At 43.5% G+C, this 17,401-nt stretch overlaps 2 protein-coding genes and 1 long non-coding RNA gene across 8 annotated transcripts in view; 2 read left to right on the top strand and 1 right to left on the bottom strand.

Moving 5' to 3' along the window:
* Nucleotides 1-1,504: 1,504 nt before the first annotated feature.
* tacr1b (tachykinin receptor 1b) lies at nt 1,505-10,539 on the bottom strand. 2 transcript variants are annotated; one of them, XM_024299038.2, is made up of 7 exons: nt 10,316-10,539; nt 9,217-9,392; nt 8,180-8,374; nt 4,495-4,645; nt 4,223-4,419; nt 3,288-3,384; nt 1,505-2,584 (listed from the first exon to the last, which is right to left on the bottom strand). In XM_024299038.2, the coding sequence occupies exons 1-7, from the start codon at nt 10,517-10,519 to the stop codon at nt 2,456-2,458; spliced, it is 1,149 nt and encodes a 382-aa protein (XP_024154806.1). In that variant the 5' UTR covers nt 10,520-10,539; the 3' UTR covers nt 1,505-2,455. The 2 variants fall into 2 exon arrangements, with proteins under 2 accessions (XP_024154806.1, XP_036070472.1); XM_036214579.1 differs by having other exon boundaries at nt 4,223-4,645.
* On the top strand, nt 4,599-9,310 carry LOC118599458. The gene is made up of 6 exons (XR_004948823.1): nt 4,599-4,722; nt 4,853-4,923; nt 5,213-5,298; nt 5,690-5,931; nt 6,117-6,325; nt 9,178-9,310. It is a non-coding gene; the product is annotated as an uncharacterized LOC118599458 (long non-coding RNA).
* Nucleotides 10,540-12,928: 2,389 nt separating the features above from the next.
* Nucleotides 12,929-17,401, top strand: part of slc4a5b (solute carrier family 4 member 5b) — a 44,302-nt gene continuing 39,829 nt past the window's right edge. For all 5 annotated transcript variants that reach the window (XR_004948822.1, XR_004948821.1, XM_024299034.2 and 2 more), the window contains exons 1-3: nt 12,929-13,064; nt 13,782-13,905; nt 16,833-16,861. The gene's annotated coding sequence lies outside the window, so the exon portion shown is untranslated. The remainder of the gene's footprint in view (nt 13,065-13,781; nt 13,906-16,832; nt 16,862-17,401) is intronic.

Genomic DNA, 17,401 nt, shown 5'->3' with positions numbered 1-17,401 from the left:
CTGGAGAGCTTTTCAAAGGTGACCATTGAGCTCGTTGCAGTAACTGGTGTCATGAGATCATTCAGACACGTTCCCAGCATGTTGAGGTTCACCAGCTACTGCAGGAGCTGCGTCCGAATGACAGCGGGACTCTCTGTGGCCCAGATTCATGACTGCTCCTGCTTTTGTCCAGATTACCGGTAGTTACATTGACAAATCCTTCATCAGAAGGTAGAAAAGTAGAAGACAAAATTCCAAGAACAGCATTCCTGGGGCCCTCAGTCTGGAGCCAGGCCTGGTGGGCGGGGCTCCTCCCACGGGACACGGTCGGGTGCAAAGGACCTCAAAAGGGGCGGGTGCAATGTGATTTGGGTGGCAATTGAAGGCAGGTGCCTTGGCGACCTAAACCCCGTTGAGCTAAATCAGGGTTTATTATTTGGGACCAGTGTTTGTTACTGGTTCCGAGAACCAAATGTCAGTTCCGGGGACATCGTGCCTTTGCTGCGCTGGCTCCTAAACTGTGGAATCCACCGACTATCAGAGAGATCACACTTTTGGAGAGTTCTAAAGCTGAACTGTTCCTCCAGTATCGCGCTGGAGTATCTGCCTAACTGCTATTTATTATGTCCATTTTTATTTCTTTTTAAATAGGATTTTATCTCTTTTTCCTTGTTTTTATGACAGTAATGTTTTGTGTTTTTTGTGTACAGCACTTTGGGCCTCCTTGGCTGGTGATGAAAGGTGCTTTGTAAATGAATAAATGATTCAGAGGAGTCATTTGAGGCTGAAACACACATTTGTTCATATTTAATGTAGGACAAATAGTTAATTAGTATAAAAAGCAAATACTTAAATCTATGTGATGTGGTTTAGGGAATGAGAAGTTCTGCATCCATCAAGTTCTTAAAGACATTATGGTTGGTGTAGAGCAGGAGCCCCAGTCCTGGTCTTGAAGATCTTTCATGCTCTCCATGCTGGTTACCTGGATCAGTTGTGTTCAGTTAATCAGGATGAGATCACCGGATTCAGGTGATCATCAGAAAGCAGTGCAGTGGCAGATCTCCAGGACCAGGATTGGGCAGTCGTGGTGTAGAAAAGAAAACTCTGGTTGTGTTTGTAGACTTAACCTGGAAGTGTGTCAGAAATTTAATGAAGATTGCTCTAACAAGTTTTCGTTTCTGATATTTTGTGAAAGAGTGAAAATCACTAAATTTCCCACTTTGCAAAAAAATGGCTACCAGGCAATAGGTCCTGGAGCCATCCCATAATAATCACGCTTATTACTTTCTACATGTGTTCAGTGGCGTGTTTTGTAGACGGAACAGGTCTTAGAAACTTGGGTTGCTACACGTGGACACAAAAGTTTTGAATGAAATGCAGATGTTTGCATGTTTTTAGACGTGAGTGGAAGTGGTCGGTCGCCGATGGTGTTGTGAACACAGATTCATAAACACACCGCAGTTCCTCCCATTGTTTGTGTGTTTACTTCTTTTTAAGAAAAACATACGGAAATCTGCCTTCTTAGTTTCTTATTTTGTTTCTTTTTTTATATTTCATCTTGATTTTCATGAATTACTTTTGTTTTTTTTTTTACGTTTTCATTGTGTATTTTCATTATTTGTTTTGCTTTTGACTGTCAGATGAATCGACATCAATCACATGAAGAAGAAAAACTCGCAGACATGAGTCGGAGAAGAATTTCATTGTTAAAAGTCACGACATCAACAGACAAACTGTATTTCACACAGAAACTCACAACAATTTCAGTATTTTAGCTGTTGACTAAATGTTTACATGTATTCATTATTTACAAACTCGATAAGATCAATAAAGTTTTTTTTTTTGAGACGTTCTGTTAAAGAACGTCTCATTGGGGGTCTTTCCCTTCAGGAGTGAAGGGGTAGGGCCCTAGCTCCGCCTCTCAGGTGGAGCCACGCCCACAGAGGCAGAAAAAGACGCCTCAAAAGCGAAACATTCTACTTTAACGGCATAAACAGCTTTAATGCTCTGATAAAACCGGAAAACGTTTTCTACAGTCGAGCACGGTGGTGGAGGGATGGTGATGTGGGCTTGTTTTGCAGCCACAGAACCTGGATAGGAGAACGGCTGCAGCAAAACGTCCCAAAAGAAAAATGTTTGGTCCTAAATAAACCGCAGGTGAGCCTCACCTGTCCGATCACGGCGTGTTCTCCAGCAGCTCCGAGCTGCCGGCAGACCGTCGTCTGCTGGCGGCAAATCCTCACAACTGGAGGAGCTTTGTCTCCAGCTCCTCTATATTTGGGAGCTCTAAATTTAGCCGTCCGCTGATCCGCCTGCTCACATGATCCGAACGCCGCCGGTAATCCTGTCCAACAGGTGCTGGCTCTGCTCGCCGTTTCCACGCCGCCCAAACCCTGGAAGATGGTGGAGCTGTGGGGGTGGGGGGTCTTTACAGTAATGTCACACCTGACCTCAAACAACAACGACCACGGAGGAATCAGCAGGCGGTGCAGGCGAGCGCCTCCGTGACGGAGCCGTTGGTGTTTTCCACGTGAGGAGCGCACGCCGCCGCAGGATCCACGGCGCTAGAAACCACCGTCTCCATCCGGCTGCCGCGGATGCTCCCCTGAAACCACAGAGAGGAGACCAGACAGAAAAACACCTGAACACACCTGTGAGCTTCTGCCTCCATCATGGATTCATCAACGAAAACCACATGATCGGCGTTTTCAGGATGAGGCTCCGTTTGGACCGAACAGAAACCGCCACTCTGGACATCTCAGTCTCACAAAGGTTCCTATGATCACATCTAGAATATTCATGATTGTTTCGTCAAATCAAACAAAACAATTTCCACTCTACAGTAACCCAAAGTCTACGCTAAAAACCAAAAGTGGAGCCGTGAGAACGCCACTCAAGAACGTTTTCATGCTGAAATATGTAAATGTGGTCACAAATGTGACATTTCCTGTGATGAAATGTCACAATAAGAGCATATGAATAAAAACATGTAATTTAGATTCAAACATCTTAGTCTATTAGACGGTGTAAACGAGGAGAAAACTCCACTAATATCGTTGACTTTTCGTGTTTCTGAAACGCTGCAGCAGATGCCTTGTTTTGCAGTAACACATTTCCAGGAACAAGTTAAGACTTTATGGAAAGACTTTTGGCCCCAATGATGCTCCGTACATTCCTCTATTCCACGGTCCCATTTCTTCTCCTCAGGATATGGATAAGAGCGCCTCTTCGGCACGTCCTGAAAACTGTCGACACCTCTGGGGTCTCATCTGGCCGCTCACCAGAGCAGCAGCTGAGGCGAGACCCACCTGTGTTTGCAGGTACCGGGGGGACTTGAGCTCCAGCTCCTCTTTGGCGGCGCTGGAGGAGCAGCAGCAGAACACCTGCTGGAAGCCGGCTCTGAACCTGCGCAGACGGAGGCGGAGTTTTCACAGGACGGAGCCCAAAGAGGAACAAACGCCGCCTTAAGATAGGTCTGCCATGATTAGACAACTAATCGACTATTAAAATAGTTCACGACTAATTTAATAGTCGATTAGTTGTTACTTTATATTAAATGGAATCAGAGTGTAGTAAAGTTGGAAGTTATATTGACATTGAGCTAGCTTTTTGGACTATTTAGGCATTTATTAATGTTTTTTAGACTGTTTTGGAGTTTAGCTAATATTTCAGTTACATGCTAGCTGTTTTGGCTGACTTAGTATTTTTTCCTCTTTTTAAGCTAATATTTCAGCTACATGCTACCTATTTTAACAAACTTAGGCTTTTTTGTTTTTTTTAGCTAATTTGGAGTTTAATTTATATTTTATTTAAATGGTAGCTGTTTAGGCTAATTTAGTATTTTTTTTAATTATTATTTTCCTTTAGGCTAATTTGGAGTTAAGCTAATATTTTAGCTGCATGCTAGCTGTTTTGGCTAATTTAGGGTTTTACAGTTTTTAGGCTAATTTGGCGTTTATCTAATATTTTAGCTAGCTATCAGCTTCAGCATTTTCAGCTATCAATTATACCATCTTCAATTACCAAATTCAGCTTACAGCATTCACACCATCATTATCACAGGTAATGCTATATAACTAGATTTTAATTAGCTTAAAGCTAATGATGGTTAAGATGTGTGCTTTACATCCACTTTGCACATGACCCGATTAGTCGACTAATCGGATAAAATAATTGTTGTTAAGGCGACTATTAAAATAATCCTTTGTGGCAGCTCTACCTTAAGAGGACGCAGCTGACACACCTGCTGTTGAGGCAGTAGTAGATGATGGGGTTGTACATGGTGGAGCTCATGGCGAGCCACATGACGGCCAGGTACACCTGCTGGATGTAGAGCTGCTCGAAGAGCTCGGGGAAGAACTGGTGCAGCAAGAAGTAGACGTGATACGGCAGCCAGCAGACGGCGAAGGTGCACACCACCACGATCATCATCTTCACCGCCTGTCGGGGAGAGACGGGATTCAAACCTCCACCCAGGAGTGAAAGTCCCTCACGCTCTACGGCGATTTGCATCACTTTGCGTTTGGCGACCAGCTGCTCTCTGTAGTGCTCAGACGAGTCACCGGGGATCTCGCTCGCCCAGAGGGTGACGGCGACGGTCATGTACGCCCATCCCATGATGCACAGGGGCAGGAAGTAAATCAGCAGAGCCACGGATACGTAGTAACTGCAGGAAGAATCAAAACAGAGAGGAAACCATCATGAAAGAAGAGACTGTGGGGTCAAAGGTCAACTTCTGTCCAGGTGAGTGCAAGAGGCACTACCTGCATTCACCCCCACTCTCCTCCTTCTGCCAGCCAGAGCTGCACATAACAAATTCTTTAAAAAAACACTTTTCAAAATGGCGGCTTTTCTTTTGGTTTTGTCTCCATAGCAACCACTGTATTTTTTGGTCGCCTTGGGGTGGCGAACAGGTCTACGTCATCTTTGGAAGAATCAACAAAAGTAAATTCGTGGGTTCCCTTGGCAACTGAGTTTTTTTTGTTCATCACATCCATTTTCAACTTGAGCTAATTATTTAGGTTTAAAGTTTCACAATATTCTGGTAAAAAATATGTGATCGACAGAGAAATTCTACATTTGTGAGCTCGCAACAATAACTGACGCTGTTAATAATCGACAAACTTTAAAAAATAAAAAGTAGCGTCCCAAAGATGCTGGAGGAGTCAATAGATCAAAATCCCTGAGAGGAGTTTAAATCTGCAGAAGGTAGTAAAGGTGTTCTTTTTTAAAGGTAATCCAAGATGGCGGCTTCTTTCCAAGGTCAAAGTTCAATGAAATTTCAGTTGTTGAGGACTTTACCTGGTGGAGGCTGTGAAGGTTTGTCAACAAAAGTTTTCTTTTTGTGGGAAAATCACCGGTTATGCTGTCCATCCATCCATCTGTTAATCTGTCCCTTCGTCCGTTCGTCATTCTGTCCATCATTCTGACCTTCCATCTTTCCGTCCGTCTGTAATTCTGACCGTCCGTCATTCTGTTCGTCCATCTGTCCGTCATTCTATCCATCCATCCATCCGTCCATTTGTTCGTATGTCTTTCATTCTGTCTGTCTTCCTGTCTTTCCGTCCGTCCGTCTCTCACTCTCTTCATCCATTTGTCCATCTGTTCATCTATCCATTTATCTGTCCATCCATCCGTCCGTCCATCACTCTGTCCGTCTGTCTTTTTGTCCTTTTTTCCAGAGCAGACCCTTCTTGTCTTTCATTCACAGGAACTTCTAATCCAGACAAAAACCGGACTCTGAAAGGTTCAAGAGTTCGGGTCACTTCCGCCGCTCTGGGACTCTGGGATTCTTCCAGAACCACAGGGACCGTCTCCTCCGGATCGTCTGAGGGTTCTGACGATGGAAAGCTCCTTTTCATTCCTGCAGATTCTTCCAGCCTGAATCTTAACAGGAACAGACGTGTTTGAAAATAACCTCAGGGGAGAAGGGATTATCGCAGGAGGAAGCAGGTTATTATTATTACATTCATCTCACGCTGTCCCTCAAACTTCCACCACTTGTTTTTTTTGGTCATTTTCCATGTTTTTGACAGTAATGTAAACATAGGTTTGGTAATTAATCAATCAAAATGCCGTTAGGTCTCCATGACGGATCATCTGCATAAATGATGCATTATTTTCTGTTTCACCTCCAGCGGGGAACAGAACCACCACCTAATGAAGGAGGCGGCGTCCCAACGGTGTCCCTGAGGACACGAGCGGCGCCGTGCAAATGTTTACGAGGACAGAAAATGGAACCTCCTGTTGAAGCTCCGCCTTCTGTCCTTCTGTGGAATGGACTCAAATGGAGGAGAAAATAAAAAAAAACTTTTCTTGGAGCAATCATCACAAAAGCTCACACCAGGTTAAGTCTACAACCACAGACAAACTTTTGTTGACCTTTGACCACAAGAAGAGGCCGCCGTCTTGAATTTTAATCTAAAATCAGTACCCTGACCCAGAACCCTAACCCTTGTCTGCAAACAAGTATCTTGTCTGGTAGCGTACGCGCATGGTACCAGACGAGTGGTTCTGGTACTGTCGAGTGTAACACGGTTCCGGTACCAGTACCTGACCGAGAACCGTACCCCTACTCCGCAAACCGTTGTCACGCCTGGTAGCATACGCATGTGGTTTTGGTACTGTCCAGTACAGCGCGGTTCCGGTACCAGTACCCTGACCTGGAATCCTAAACCTTCTCTGCAAACCGGTATCACATCTGGTAGCGTACGCGCATGGTACTAGGTGTATTGTTCCAGTACTGTCAAGTATAACGTGGTTCTGGTACCAGTACCCTGACCTGGAATCCTAACCCTACTCCGCAAACCGGTATCACGTCTGGTAGTGTATACGCATGGTACTGTTACCGAACGCGTGGTTCTGGTACTGTCCAGTACAGTACGGTTCCAGTACCAGTATCCTGACCTGAAATCCTAACCATAGTCCACAAACTGGTATCACGTCTGGTCGCGTATGAGCGTGGTTCAAGGCGTGTTGTGTGGGTACTGTCCGGTACAGCGCGGTTTCAGTACTGGTACCCTGACCCAGAATCCTAAACCTTACCCTAGTACTAGTCTGCAAAGTAGTATTAAATCTGGTAGCATAAGTGCTTGGTACCAGAGGCGTTGTTTCAGCACTGTCGAGACAGCACCGTTCCAGTACCAGTACCCTGACCTGGAATCCTAACCCTAGGCCACAAACCGGTATCGTGCCTGGTAGTGTACGCGCGTGGTACCAGACGCATTGTTCCGGTACTGTCGAGTATGATGCCATTCCGGTATCAGTACCTTGACCTGGAATGCTAACCCTTAACCGCAAACCAGTATCACGTCTGGTAGCGTACGTGCATGGTACGAATTGCGTTTTCCTGGTACTTTCCAGTGCAGTGTGGTCAGTACCAGTACCAGTACCCTGACCTAGATCCCTAACCCTAGGCCACAGACCGGTATCGTGCCTGGTGGTGTACGCGCGTGGTACCAGACGCATTGTTCCGGTACTGTCGAGTATGATGCCATTCCGGTATCAGTACCCTGACCCGGAATCCTAACTCTAGTCTGCAAACCGGTATCACGCCTGGTAGAGTATGCGTGTGGTACCAGGCGCGTTGTTCCGGTACTGTCGAGTATGATGCCATTCCGGTATCAGTACCTTGACCTGGAATGCTAACCCTTAACCGCAAACCAGTATCACGTCTGGTAGCGTACGTGCATGGTACGAATTGCGTTTTCCTGGTACTTTCCAGTGCAGTGTGGTCAGTACCAGTACCAGTACCCTGACCTAGATCCCTAACCCTAGGCCACAGACCGGTATCGTGCCTGGTGGTGTACGCGCGTGGTACCAGACGCATTGTTCCGGTACTGTCGAGTATGATGCCATTCCGGTATCAGTACCTTGACCTGGAATGCTAACCCTTAACCGCAAACCAGTATCACGTCTGGTAGCGTACGTGCATGGTACGAATTGCGTTTTCCTGGTACTTTCCAGTGCAGTGTGGTCAGTACCAGTACCCTGACCTAGAACCCTAACCCTAGGCCACAGACTGGTATCGTGCCTGGTGGTGTACGACGTGTTGGGGACTCCCAAAACATCCATTATTGACATGAAGGGTCCTTAACTATCCGTCAGTTTGTGACGACTTGGAAAAGATGGTCAACAACATCCATCCTTCTTTCCAAGTGGGCAGAACAAGTCCGACCGCAGAGTTAAAAGAGGAACCCACACTTTCCTGAAGTCCAACGTGACGTATTCCGGCCAGTCGATGAAGCAGACGGTTCTACCGGGCAGCAAGGTGGTGGAGGAGTAGTGGTACTGAGGGAAGGCCAGCAGCAGAGCCAGAACCCAGATGAGTCCGATCAGAACCCTGGTCTGGGTGGAGGACAGCCGCTGCTTCAGGGGGTGCATGATGGCCATGTATCTGAGGAGAGCATCCAAGGAAACCTTTTACTGAACTGTTCTAACGAGGTTTCCATGGCAACAGCATCTGTTCAGGTGGAGCTGCACCAACTAGGGCTGCAACAATTAGTCGACTAATCAACTATTAAAATAATCAACGACTAATTTAATAGTCGATTAGTCGTTACAGTGTGGTAAAGTTGAAAGTTATAACCGCATTCTGCTTGATTTTTTAAAACTTTTTTTTGGCATTTATTAAAGTTTTTCAGGCTATTTTGGAGTCTAGCTAATATTTCAGATACATGCTAGCTGTTTTGGCTAATGTAGGCCTCTTTCAGTTTTTTTGGCTAATTTGGAGTTTAGCTAATATTTCAGATACATGCTAGCTGTTATGGCTAACTTAGGCCTTTTTTGTTTTCTAGGCTAATTTGGATTTTAGCTACTATTTCAGCTACATGTTAGCTATTTTGGCTAATTTATGATTTTTACAGTTTTTTAAGCTAATTTGGCATTTAACTAATATTTTGGCTGCTATCAGCCTTAGCATTTTCAGCTATCAACTTTAGCGGTTTTAGCTTTCATTTTCAGCATCTTCAGCTGCCAAATTCAGCTTCCAGCATTCACATTAGCATTATCACAGGCAATGCTATATATCTAGTTTTTAGTTTAAGCTAGTGATGGTTGAGATGTGTCCTTTACATCCAGTTTGTGCATGATTCGATTAGTTGACTAATCGTAAAAATAATCGGTGATTAGTCGACTACTAAAATAATCCTTTGTGACAGCACTGGCATCAGCTAAATAAGGCTTTCTGTTTCCCACCAGTGACAAAAGAAGGAAGTGAAGCCCCTCCCCCACACCAACCTGTCGAGGGCGATGGCCGTCATGGAGTAAATGCTGGCGAAAATGGCGGCGATGGGGAAGAAGTTGTGGAAGCGGCAGTAAACGGCGCCAAAGTACCACTCGTTATGGAGCGCGTAGGTGAAGTTGATCACCGTGTTGAAGGCTGACATGGCGGCCTCGGCGAAGGCCAGGTTCACCTGCAGACGAGACGTTCACGTGTTAACCGTTTTCCAGACAACAGGGAATCAAAAAGTATTTCCACTCCTTTCTTTCTTGTTTAAATTTTCATAGAACCAAATCTATTTTTTTGTCCTCAACTAATGTCAGACTGTCATTAAACTAAGACACAGAGAGACAGAAGTACCGCTGAAAGCGCCCTCCTTCAGATGCAGTGGATGGTGAAGCTCATCGTACTGAGAGTCTGAATGACCTCATGAACATGGAGACAGATTTATGGATGAATTTGTAGAGCTCTTCAAAATAAACCAACCTGATCTCTCAACATCATCAGTCAATGCTAGCGAGGAGGCTAAAAACGTTTGACAGTAGTTCCTCCCAAACGCATCTGGATTATAACTTATGAAACCATTTTTGGACTAACAGTGAACTGCGATCGATGTGAGGATCCCAAAGATCTTTCTGAGCTTTGAGACCTTTGCAGGGCGGTAAAGAAAGACAGATCTGCAGACCTCAGTCCACTCTGTAGAGGTCAGAGGTCAAAGGTCTGAGGGGTCAGGAGCGAAAACTTATAGACGTCTGGATCGAGAGCAGACTCGCTTCAGACGTGTAGAAGAGACGACCAGACAGACAGTGGATTTAAACTGGGGGGGCGGGGCATCAGGGATGGAAACAGGAGGAATATCAAATGAGACCTATGGAAGAAATGTTATTTCTGAAATCCGATTGATTTTCTCCTTTGATGTTTAACCTTCCATCCATAAAATACTACTCTCAGAATAAACACATTTTTAATCAGATAACTGATTAATTTCACCTCAGAGGTTCATAAAAAGATCAATTAATGAATGAATAATTAGCAGAAAAGTCAAAGTTTAAATAAATTTGAATCACTTTATAATCGGATTATTGAACTAATTCAGATATTTATGGAAAGACTCACCAGGAAATAGTTGGTGACCGTCCTCATGCGCTCGTGCGCCAGAATGATCCAGATGACCGCGAGGTTCCCGAGGACGGACACGGCCACGAGGCCGCAGTACGCGGCGGCCCACAGGCCGACCTGCCACGCGGGCTGCACGAACTGGTTGGAGCTGCAGTTCACGCACGCGCCGGTTCCGTCCGAGCCGTTCCCGAGCGGGTCCATGCTGCGGCGCGAGGCTTCTGCTGAACCCACTGGAGCGAGCGCCGGCGCGCGAGGCGGAGAGGGAGGCGCGCGAGGAGGCGCAGCTCCGTTCCTTTTACGCACAGAGGAGGCGCGCGCCGCTGGAGGAGAGCGCACGAGACACCAAGAAGCAGCATAGTAAACGCACTCTGGCACGCCTTCACACGCACGCACAATTAAGTTTGCACGCGCAACAGACACGCAGGCGGTTTTACCTTTGATCTAAATAATCTCCGGATTGTCTGAACCCCGATAATCTGAGCGGGATTACCGGAACGTCCCGGGTCCTGACCGCAGATGATCATTTCCGTGAGAGGAACCATCATCTGCGGAATTAACCGCGCGCGCTTCAGAAATCAGGTAACAATCCGCTTTCTGAGTAATCCGGTTTCCTGATCGTCATAGAACCTGGTGTCTGTGACAGAGGAGGGATCAGGAAGATCCAAACCTCCCAAAACACGGAGGTCAATTCACAGAGGAGCAACAGCTGATGGAGGGAGAGATGTGGATCACAAACTGGTTTCCGTTTGAAACCAGTTTAAGTCACAGCATGTGGACTAAGTGTGAACTCAGAGTGAGCGCTGATGGTTCTAGAAAAGTCTCAGAGAGTTTCCTCATGAAGCTTCTCTGGTGTCAGAAATCATCTTTAAACGGTCAAGGCCCGGGGGCCCGATCCGGCCCTCCAGATAATTTTATTTTATTCTTATTAATGACCCGATGTTATCTTGCGCTCATTTCTAACTTGTATAGTTTTGACAAAATATATTTTTATAGAGAGTAAAATATTGACAGTTATTTAAGGTTTAAGTTGATTTATTCTGGAATGATATTCCTGTCTTTTTATGATTCATAGTTATGTTAAAAAGTTATGGTTTTAAAGTTTGAAAAAACTCAGACCTGTGACCCAAATTATTCAATCAAACGTCAAAGCTGTGAGACGGAGACTGCAGGGAGACCTCAAGGACACCAGGGGGCGCCAAAACCTCCACCAAACACAGCGGAGGTCTGGAAAATGGACAGCGCTGTTCCGGAGCAGAGAAGGTCAGCCTCATCCTCAGTCCACCTTGGCTCCTCCACACGTGTATCAGATCTGCATGGAGTGGCCCCTCCCCCTTGGCGTTCCAAACAGAAAGTACCTGCAGGCTCCAGGAAGTCAAACTCTCATAGAATCCTATAAAAAATGGAAGTCGTCATGATTTTTTTTCCACAGTTCAAATTATTCTAGTCACAAAATGATCGATACGATGCTTCAGTAAAAGTAGGCGGAGCTTGCTGGTTTTGACAGATTTTGTGTAGCCCGCATTAACGAGTAAGGGGTGTGGCCTTCCAACAAGTTCAGTCATCTTGGGTGAGAGTGGTTGCTATAGAAACGATGACTCAGTCCAACTCGGACCAATCACTGATGACGTCTGGCTCCAACATGGCGGCTTCTGTATCAGGGCAGGTCCAACAGATAATCGGAAACACTTTTCCCTAAAGGGTCCCGGATCCGGGTGGACAGCTGTAGAATCAGAACCAGGTCCAAACAAACAGATCAGAACCGACTGCTGGTTGGTGAGGAGCTTCTTCTGTTAAACGCCGTGATGAACAGATGGGGAAAGGGCGACCTCTGGTGGTGAGGACAAAACAGAGTGAATTCAGATCCAATCGGAGGAATTCCACACGGATCTGGACTGAGAGGAGCCGCGTTTTCTCCAAACACGACTTTTACAGAAACCTTCTGGAGTCCAAAAGGTCCAGGTGTCATGTCCATCGAGAACAGACGTGTCAAATCACACAAGGGGAAAAAAATCCAAAACAACCTCAGGTCGAACAGGATAAACATTTATTAAACACTCTAAAACTACATTTTTAAAACTTTAAAACTTTTTAACATCATTATGAATAGTAAAAATAAAATATTTTGTAAAAATAAACACAAGATAACATCGGGTCATTGATAACAATAAAATAAAATGATCTGGAGGGCCGGATCCGGCCCCCGGGCCTCGACTTTGACACATGAGTGTTCTACATGAACAGAACCGGATCTCCCTGATGTCACAGTCGGCGGTGGAACCGGTCCGTGTTCTCCTCAATAAACTTCAGCTGATGGAGGATCTGTGTGCGACTGCAGCCTCATCTGTCACCTGCTGCCTCACAGCTGCTGCATCCCACACGCAGCGGCGGCGGCGGCGGCGGCGCTCCGGTTTGAACCGGTGATGAAGAAGTAAAGTGACATAAACACAGAGAGGCAGAGCTGGAGGACGGAGGCGGGCCGCCTTTGTTTCTGTTTATCAGCCCAACACCTGCCGTCCCTGAAAATTCAAATCAAAGCCTGTGAACGTATTCACAGGTCGGCGTGACGGGGACGATGTGACCCGCATCTCTGAGCCAGAACATCACCTGGGGGTTGAGGAGGAAGACTGTTCCAGTCCTGAACAACCTGTCTGAACGACAGAAACACAAACAGAAACAGCTGTTTAAAATCAACAATCAGTCCGTTATTGATCAGAGTGAAATCATCAAAGAGGATCCACAAACACGTGTAAGAAACATTAAAAATGATAAAACATTTAACATTCTTTCTGTAACGTATCACAAATATGACGGATGTTCTGCAGGTTTTTACTTATTTAGATCATTTAGGAGAAACAGATGTTTACCTGATCCTCAGGTAAAGTTTCTGCAGTTTGATGAGCTTTAATGTGCTTAACGGAACTTTAACAGAAAATCGTCTCTGATGCTTTTTTTAACATTTCTGACCCTGAAAATGACGTTTAAACTAAATCAAAAATGCTTGGAATCACAAACACGAGAATCCTCACTGAGGTTTTTTTACTAAAGTTTTTTCATCAAACATCCACTTTAATTCTGAACGTCTAATGTAAAGACAGACTCAGAACTGTGGATTTTAAACATTGACTATATATGGGAACTGGACTGAGTGGCCCCTCCCCCTCCAATGTTCCAAACAGGAAGTTGAATCCAAGAGGCAGAAATCCCATAAACATCTATAGAGAAATAAACAGCTGATTCTATTGGTCAGAATAAAGATTCTTGATCTGATACCTTTTTAAAGATATTTTCTTGATAATTCTCAATTTGAAATGTTTTTTTTTTAGTTCAAAGTTATTGAAATTGCAAACTGACCAATCGGATGCCTTAATGAAAGTAGGTGGAGCCTGCTGGCCCACCCCCCCCCCTCTGACATCTCAGATGTTAAAGGGTTAAAAGACTCCCTCATTTATTATGCTGTTTTCAGGCAAATCCGGACCTCAGAAACCAGGAAGTGCACGAGCGCATGACGGACACGGCCACATCCCATCATCCCGCCGAGCGCCACAGAGCCACAGATTACAGCAGACATTAAGCTCCGCAGATCAAATGTAAAACAGCACTTTAATTATATTACATGAGGATTTATGACTCCGTTCATCATCTCGGCTCTTTTTCTGATTATTTCGGCGCTGCTGATTTTATCTGAATCATAAAACAAAGATGCAGATCTGAGTTTATTCTGGTTTCATTTCTGTGTTTATTTAGATGAAAACATTGAAATTCATTCACAAAAACAGAATCTCTCAGTTTAAACTGAAGACGAGAGTTCATTGTAGACGTGAGATGAACTCCATGAAGGACGGAGTTTCTTACATTTTTTATAAATGTCCTAAATCAGAAAAATGACAAAAGAACATCTTAAAAAGACAATTTTAATCAGAGTGAGTCATTTACAAATAAATACCAAATAAAACTAGATAAATCTAGTCTTAAAAACTGGAGAACCAACAGTTATGTTCTCTTTTTTCACAATTTAACTTTAGTTAATTTATTTATTCATTTAATTTTTTGCAGCTGTTGATTGTTTCTACCCAAAAAATGTGAAATTAAATGTAAAAGCCCAGAAGAAACGTGTTCTAGGTAGAAGTGTTGATGTGATCAAATATTTACTGTCAAAAACCAGCTTTAAAAAAAAAAAAAAAAGCTTTTTCCTTCTCAGCTCTATTCTGATAAATGAAAGTCTTGTTGTCAGAGAATTCTGTCCGGCCACAAACAACAACTATTAATTTCTTCTTCATGATCAATTTTTTTATTTTACCTTTATTTTACCAGGAAATCCCATTGATATTAGATCTATTTTAAAGGGAGACCAGGGCTGAAAGGCATCAAGACAAGAAAATAAAATACAGTTAAGACAATAAAGTAGAAATAAAACACAAATACAGTAAAATACAATTGTATGACAATAACTAAAAGGTCAATAAAGAGCGGTACAGTCAGGTCAAGAGTAACGTGGATATTTCTTTTAAAAGTTTCGCTTTAAAGCAAATCAAGGGAATTAGGTCACATAGATGCAGAGAGCAGCAACAGAAAAAACAGTTTTTCCTCATTCACTGTGGAATCTGGGAACAGAGAGAAGAGAAATCAGCAAACAGTCACTTCCATCAGTAAAAAGGGACACGTCCACACATCACTGCCCAATCTGAGTCCCTGATAACAGTTTAACTTTCAACATGTGTTTCATGCTCGCCTGTTTTTCACATCCAACCTGAAAACGGCCTTAAAAACTTCCGTAGTGATGAGTGAACACAAGAAAGAGGAAACCCAAAACGTGCGTTTACGTCGTGGACTTTCCCGTGTTGTCGAGGTCGGTGTGAACGAAGCATCAGGCTCCCCTTAACAATCGGAGCAAAAGAAAAGTTCTGAAGTCGTGTAACTCTTCTTTAAAATCTGGGGCTGGTCACTTTCAAAAGAAATAAATAGGCAACTGATTTGTAGTACATCATTCTTATTATTTTTCAGGTTTAGATGACTTTTTCACAGAAAGTGGGCTGTTTGATCCGTGTGTTATAACGGTAACACAACAACACGTCCGTGAGCCTCGACTGCAGCAGCAAAGGAAAGCCATAGAAATGCTGACTGTGACCATAGATCAAACCAGGGGTCCCCAAACTTTTTCATAACTGTTTTCTTCTCTGATGGGGGGGCGGGGCTTGTTTGTAGGCTAACAGAAAAAGTGTAACAATCACAGCCTAAACGTAAAGATTTACGGTTTTCTAGAAAGACACACACGACCAAATTTTAAATATCTCATTTCTGTAATCTTCTGAAAATGATGAAGTTGATAGCTAGCTAAAATATTAGCCAAGTGCCAAATTAGCCGAAAAAACAAAAAAAAAAAAATCAAAATAAGCCAAAACAGATAACAAATATTAGCTAAATGCCAAGTTACCTTAAAAAACTGGAAACATGTCTAATTTAGCCAAAACAGCTAAAATATTAGCTAAGCTCCAAATTAGCCTAAAAAACTGAAAAAAGCTTCGATTAGACTAACAGCAAGTATGTAGCTGAAATATGATCTAAATGCCAAATTAGCATAAAAAACTGGAAAAATGTTTAATTTAGCCAAAACACTTTGGGGGGGCCGTTCCATATGTGGAGGATCTGGCCCGCGGGCCGTAGTTTGGGGTTAAATAAATGAGTTCAGAGAGAAAGTTCACCTCCTACCGCTCGTTTTTGTCCAGAAGATGCCTGTACGGTGACCGGAACTTCTTTTTTTAGGTGTGCGTCCACACCCAGCAGCCAATCAGAATGGAGTGTTCACCTATTTAAAGTGCAGAAATGTTAGTTTCTCATTTCTGCATCTTTGTTTTCTTGGAGTAAAACTGCAGAATAAAAATCTGCTTATCTGGCTGTTGATGTGTTTTTGTGCAAACAAGTTACACTTCTGAGTTAACACTTTATAAATTAAAATATTCAGACCATAAAAATGAAAGTAAAATGTTCTCATTTTTCACTTTTTAATCCATTAACAGCACTAATAATTCCTTTAATATTTCATTTGTTTCAGACTCTGCTCATTTTATTGGAATCATATATTCATAACATCACTTTCCTCTTTTCGTCTCGGTTGATTAGAGTTCTGCTAAAGCTGTAATTTCCCTCAGGGATAAATAAATCAAGTTTCTGATTCTCATCAGTTCTGGTTCTGTTGAGGTCGTTCTTATTAAACCACATTTTCTGGACCATCCGCTGCAGAAATCCTTCAAACAGCAGAGAAATCAATCCGAACCAGCATCAATGCTTCCTAATCATTGACAACAGCAGCAAATGTGATTGATTGACCTCCCCCTAACACAAACGCACACAAACACACACCAACACACACCAACACACACAAACACACACCAACACACACCAACACACACCAACACACAGCATCAGTCCATCCTCCCTGCATCAGTTTGTGTTCAGTCGCAGTTTTTGCTCCACAGCTCAAACACAAATCTCCTGTTTTCTACGTTTTTTTTCTCAGCATTTCTTCAAAAAGTCTCCAGTCGTCAGGTAAGTTTATTTTATTTTATTTGTGGTTCCTAAAGTGCTTTTCTTTTGAAAATCCAGAAATTCTTTTATTGTTTATTGATCACAAACAACCAATAAATTGTGTTTGAGATTTGATCAGATGATAAACATTGAAAAAGTAAAACAACATTTCAAAATAAAGTTCAAGAATTTATGTGATCAAAAAACTCTAAATTTGTGCAACAAAACCTTTAAAAAGTTGATGTTAGAAATTGGATCCATTGAAATGTATTCCTAGAACACGTTTACCTCAATAGAATGAACCGTCTCTGATGAAACAAACGCTAAAATCTTCATTTTTGTGGGCTGGTCTGAGACTTTTTTGTCCCTCACGGCCTTCCGTACTTTCATGTTTTGCTGGTTTGTGTGGAAAGAGTTGACAGGTGTTCTCTCACCTGTATGGATGTCAGAGCAGCCAAACGAAGCTGTTTGAGACGCGGCAAACGTCCGTCTGGACAGAAGTTCTGTGGACGTTCTGAGATGTTTGCAGGAGGTTCTGCTCCTGCGTTTGCATGTGGGACG

The sequence above is a fragment of the Oryzias melastigma genome, linkage group LG12, assembly GCF_002922805.2.
Source record: "Oryzias melastigma strain HK-1 linkage group LG12, ASM292280v2, whole genome shotgun sequence".
NCBI lineage: Eukaryota > Metazoa > Chordata > Actinopteri > Beloniformes > Adrianichthyidae > Oryzias > Oryzias melastigma.
This window is presented reverse-complemented; position numbering and strand designations above follow the sequence as displayed.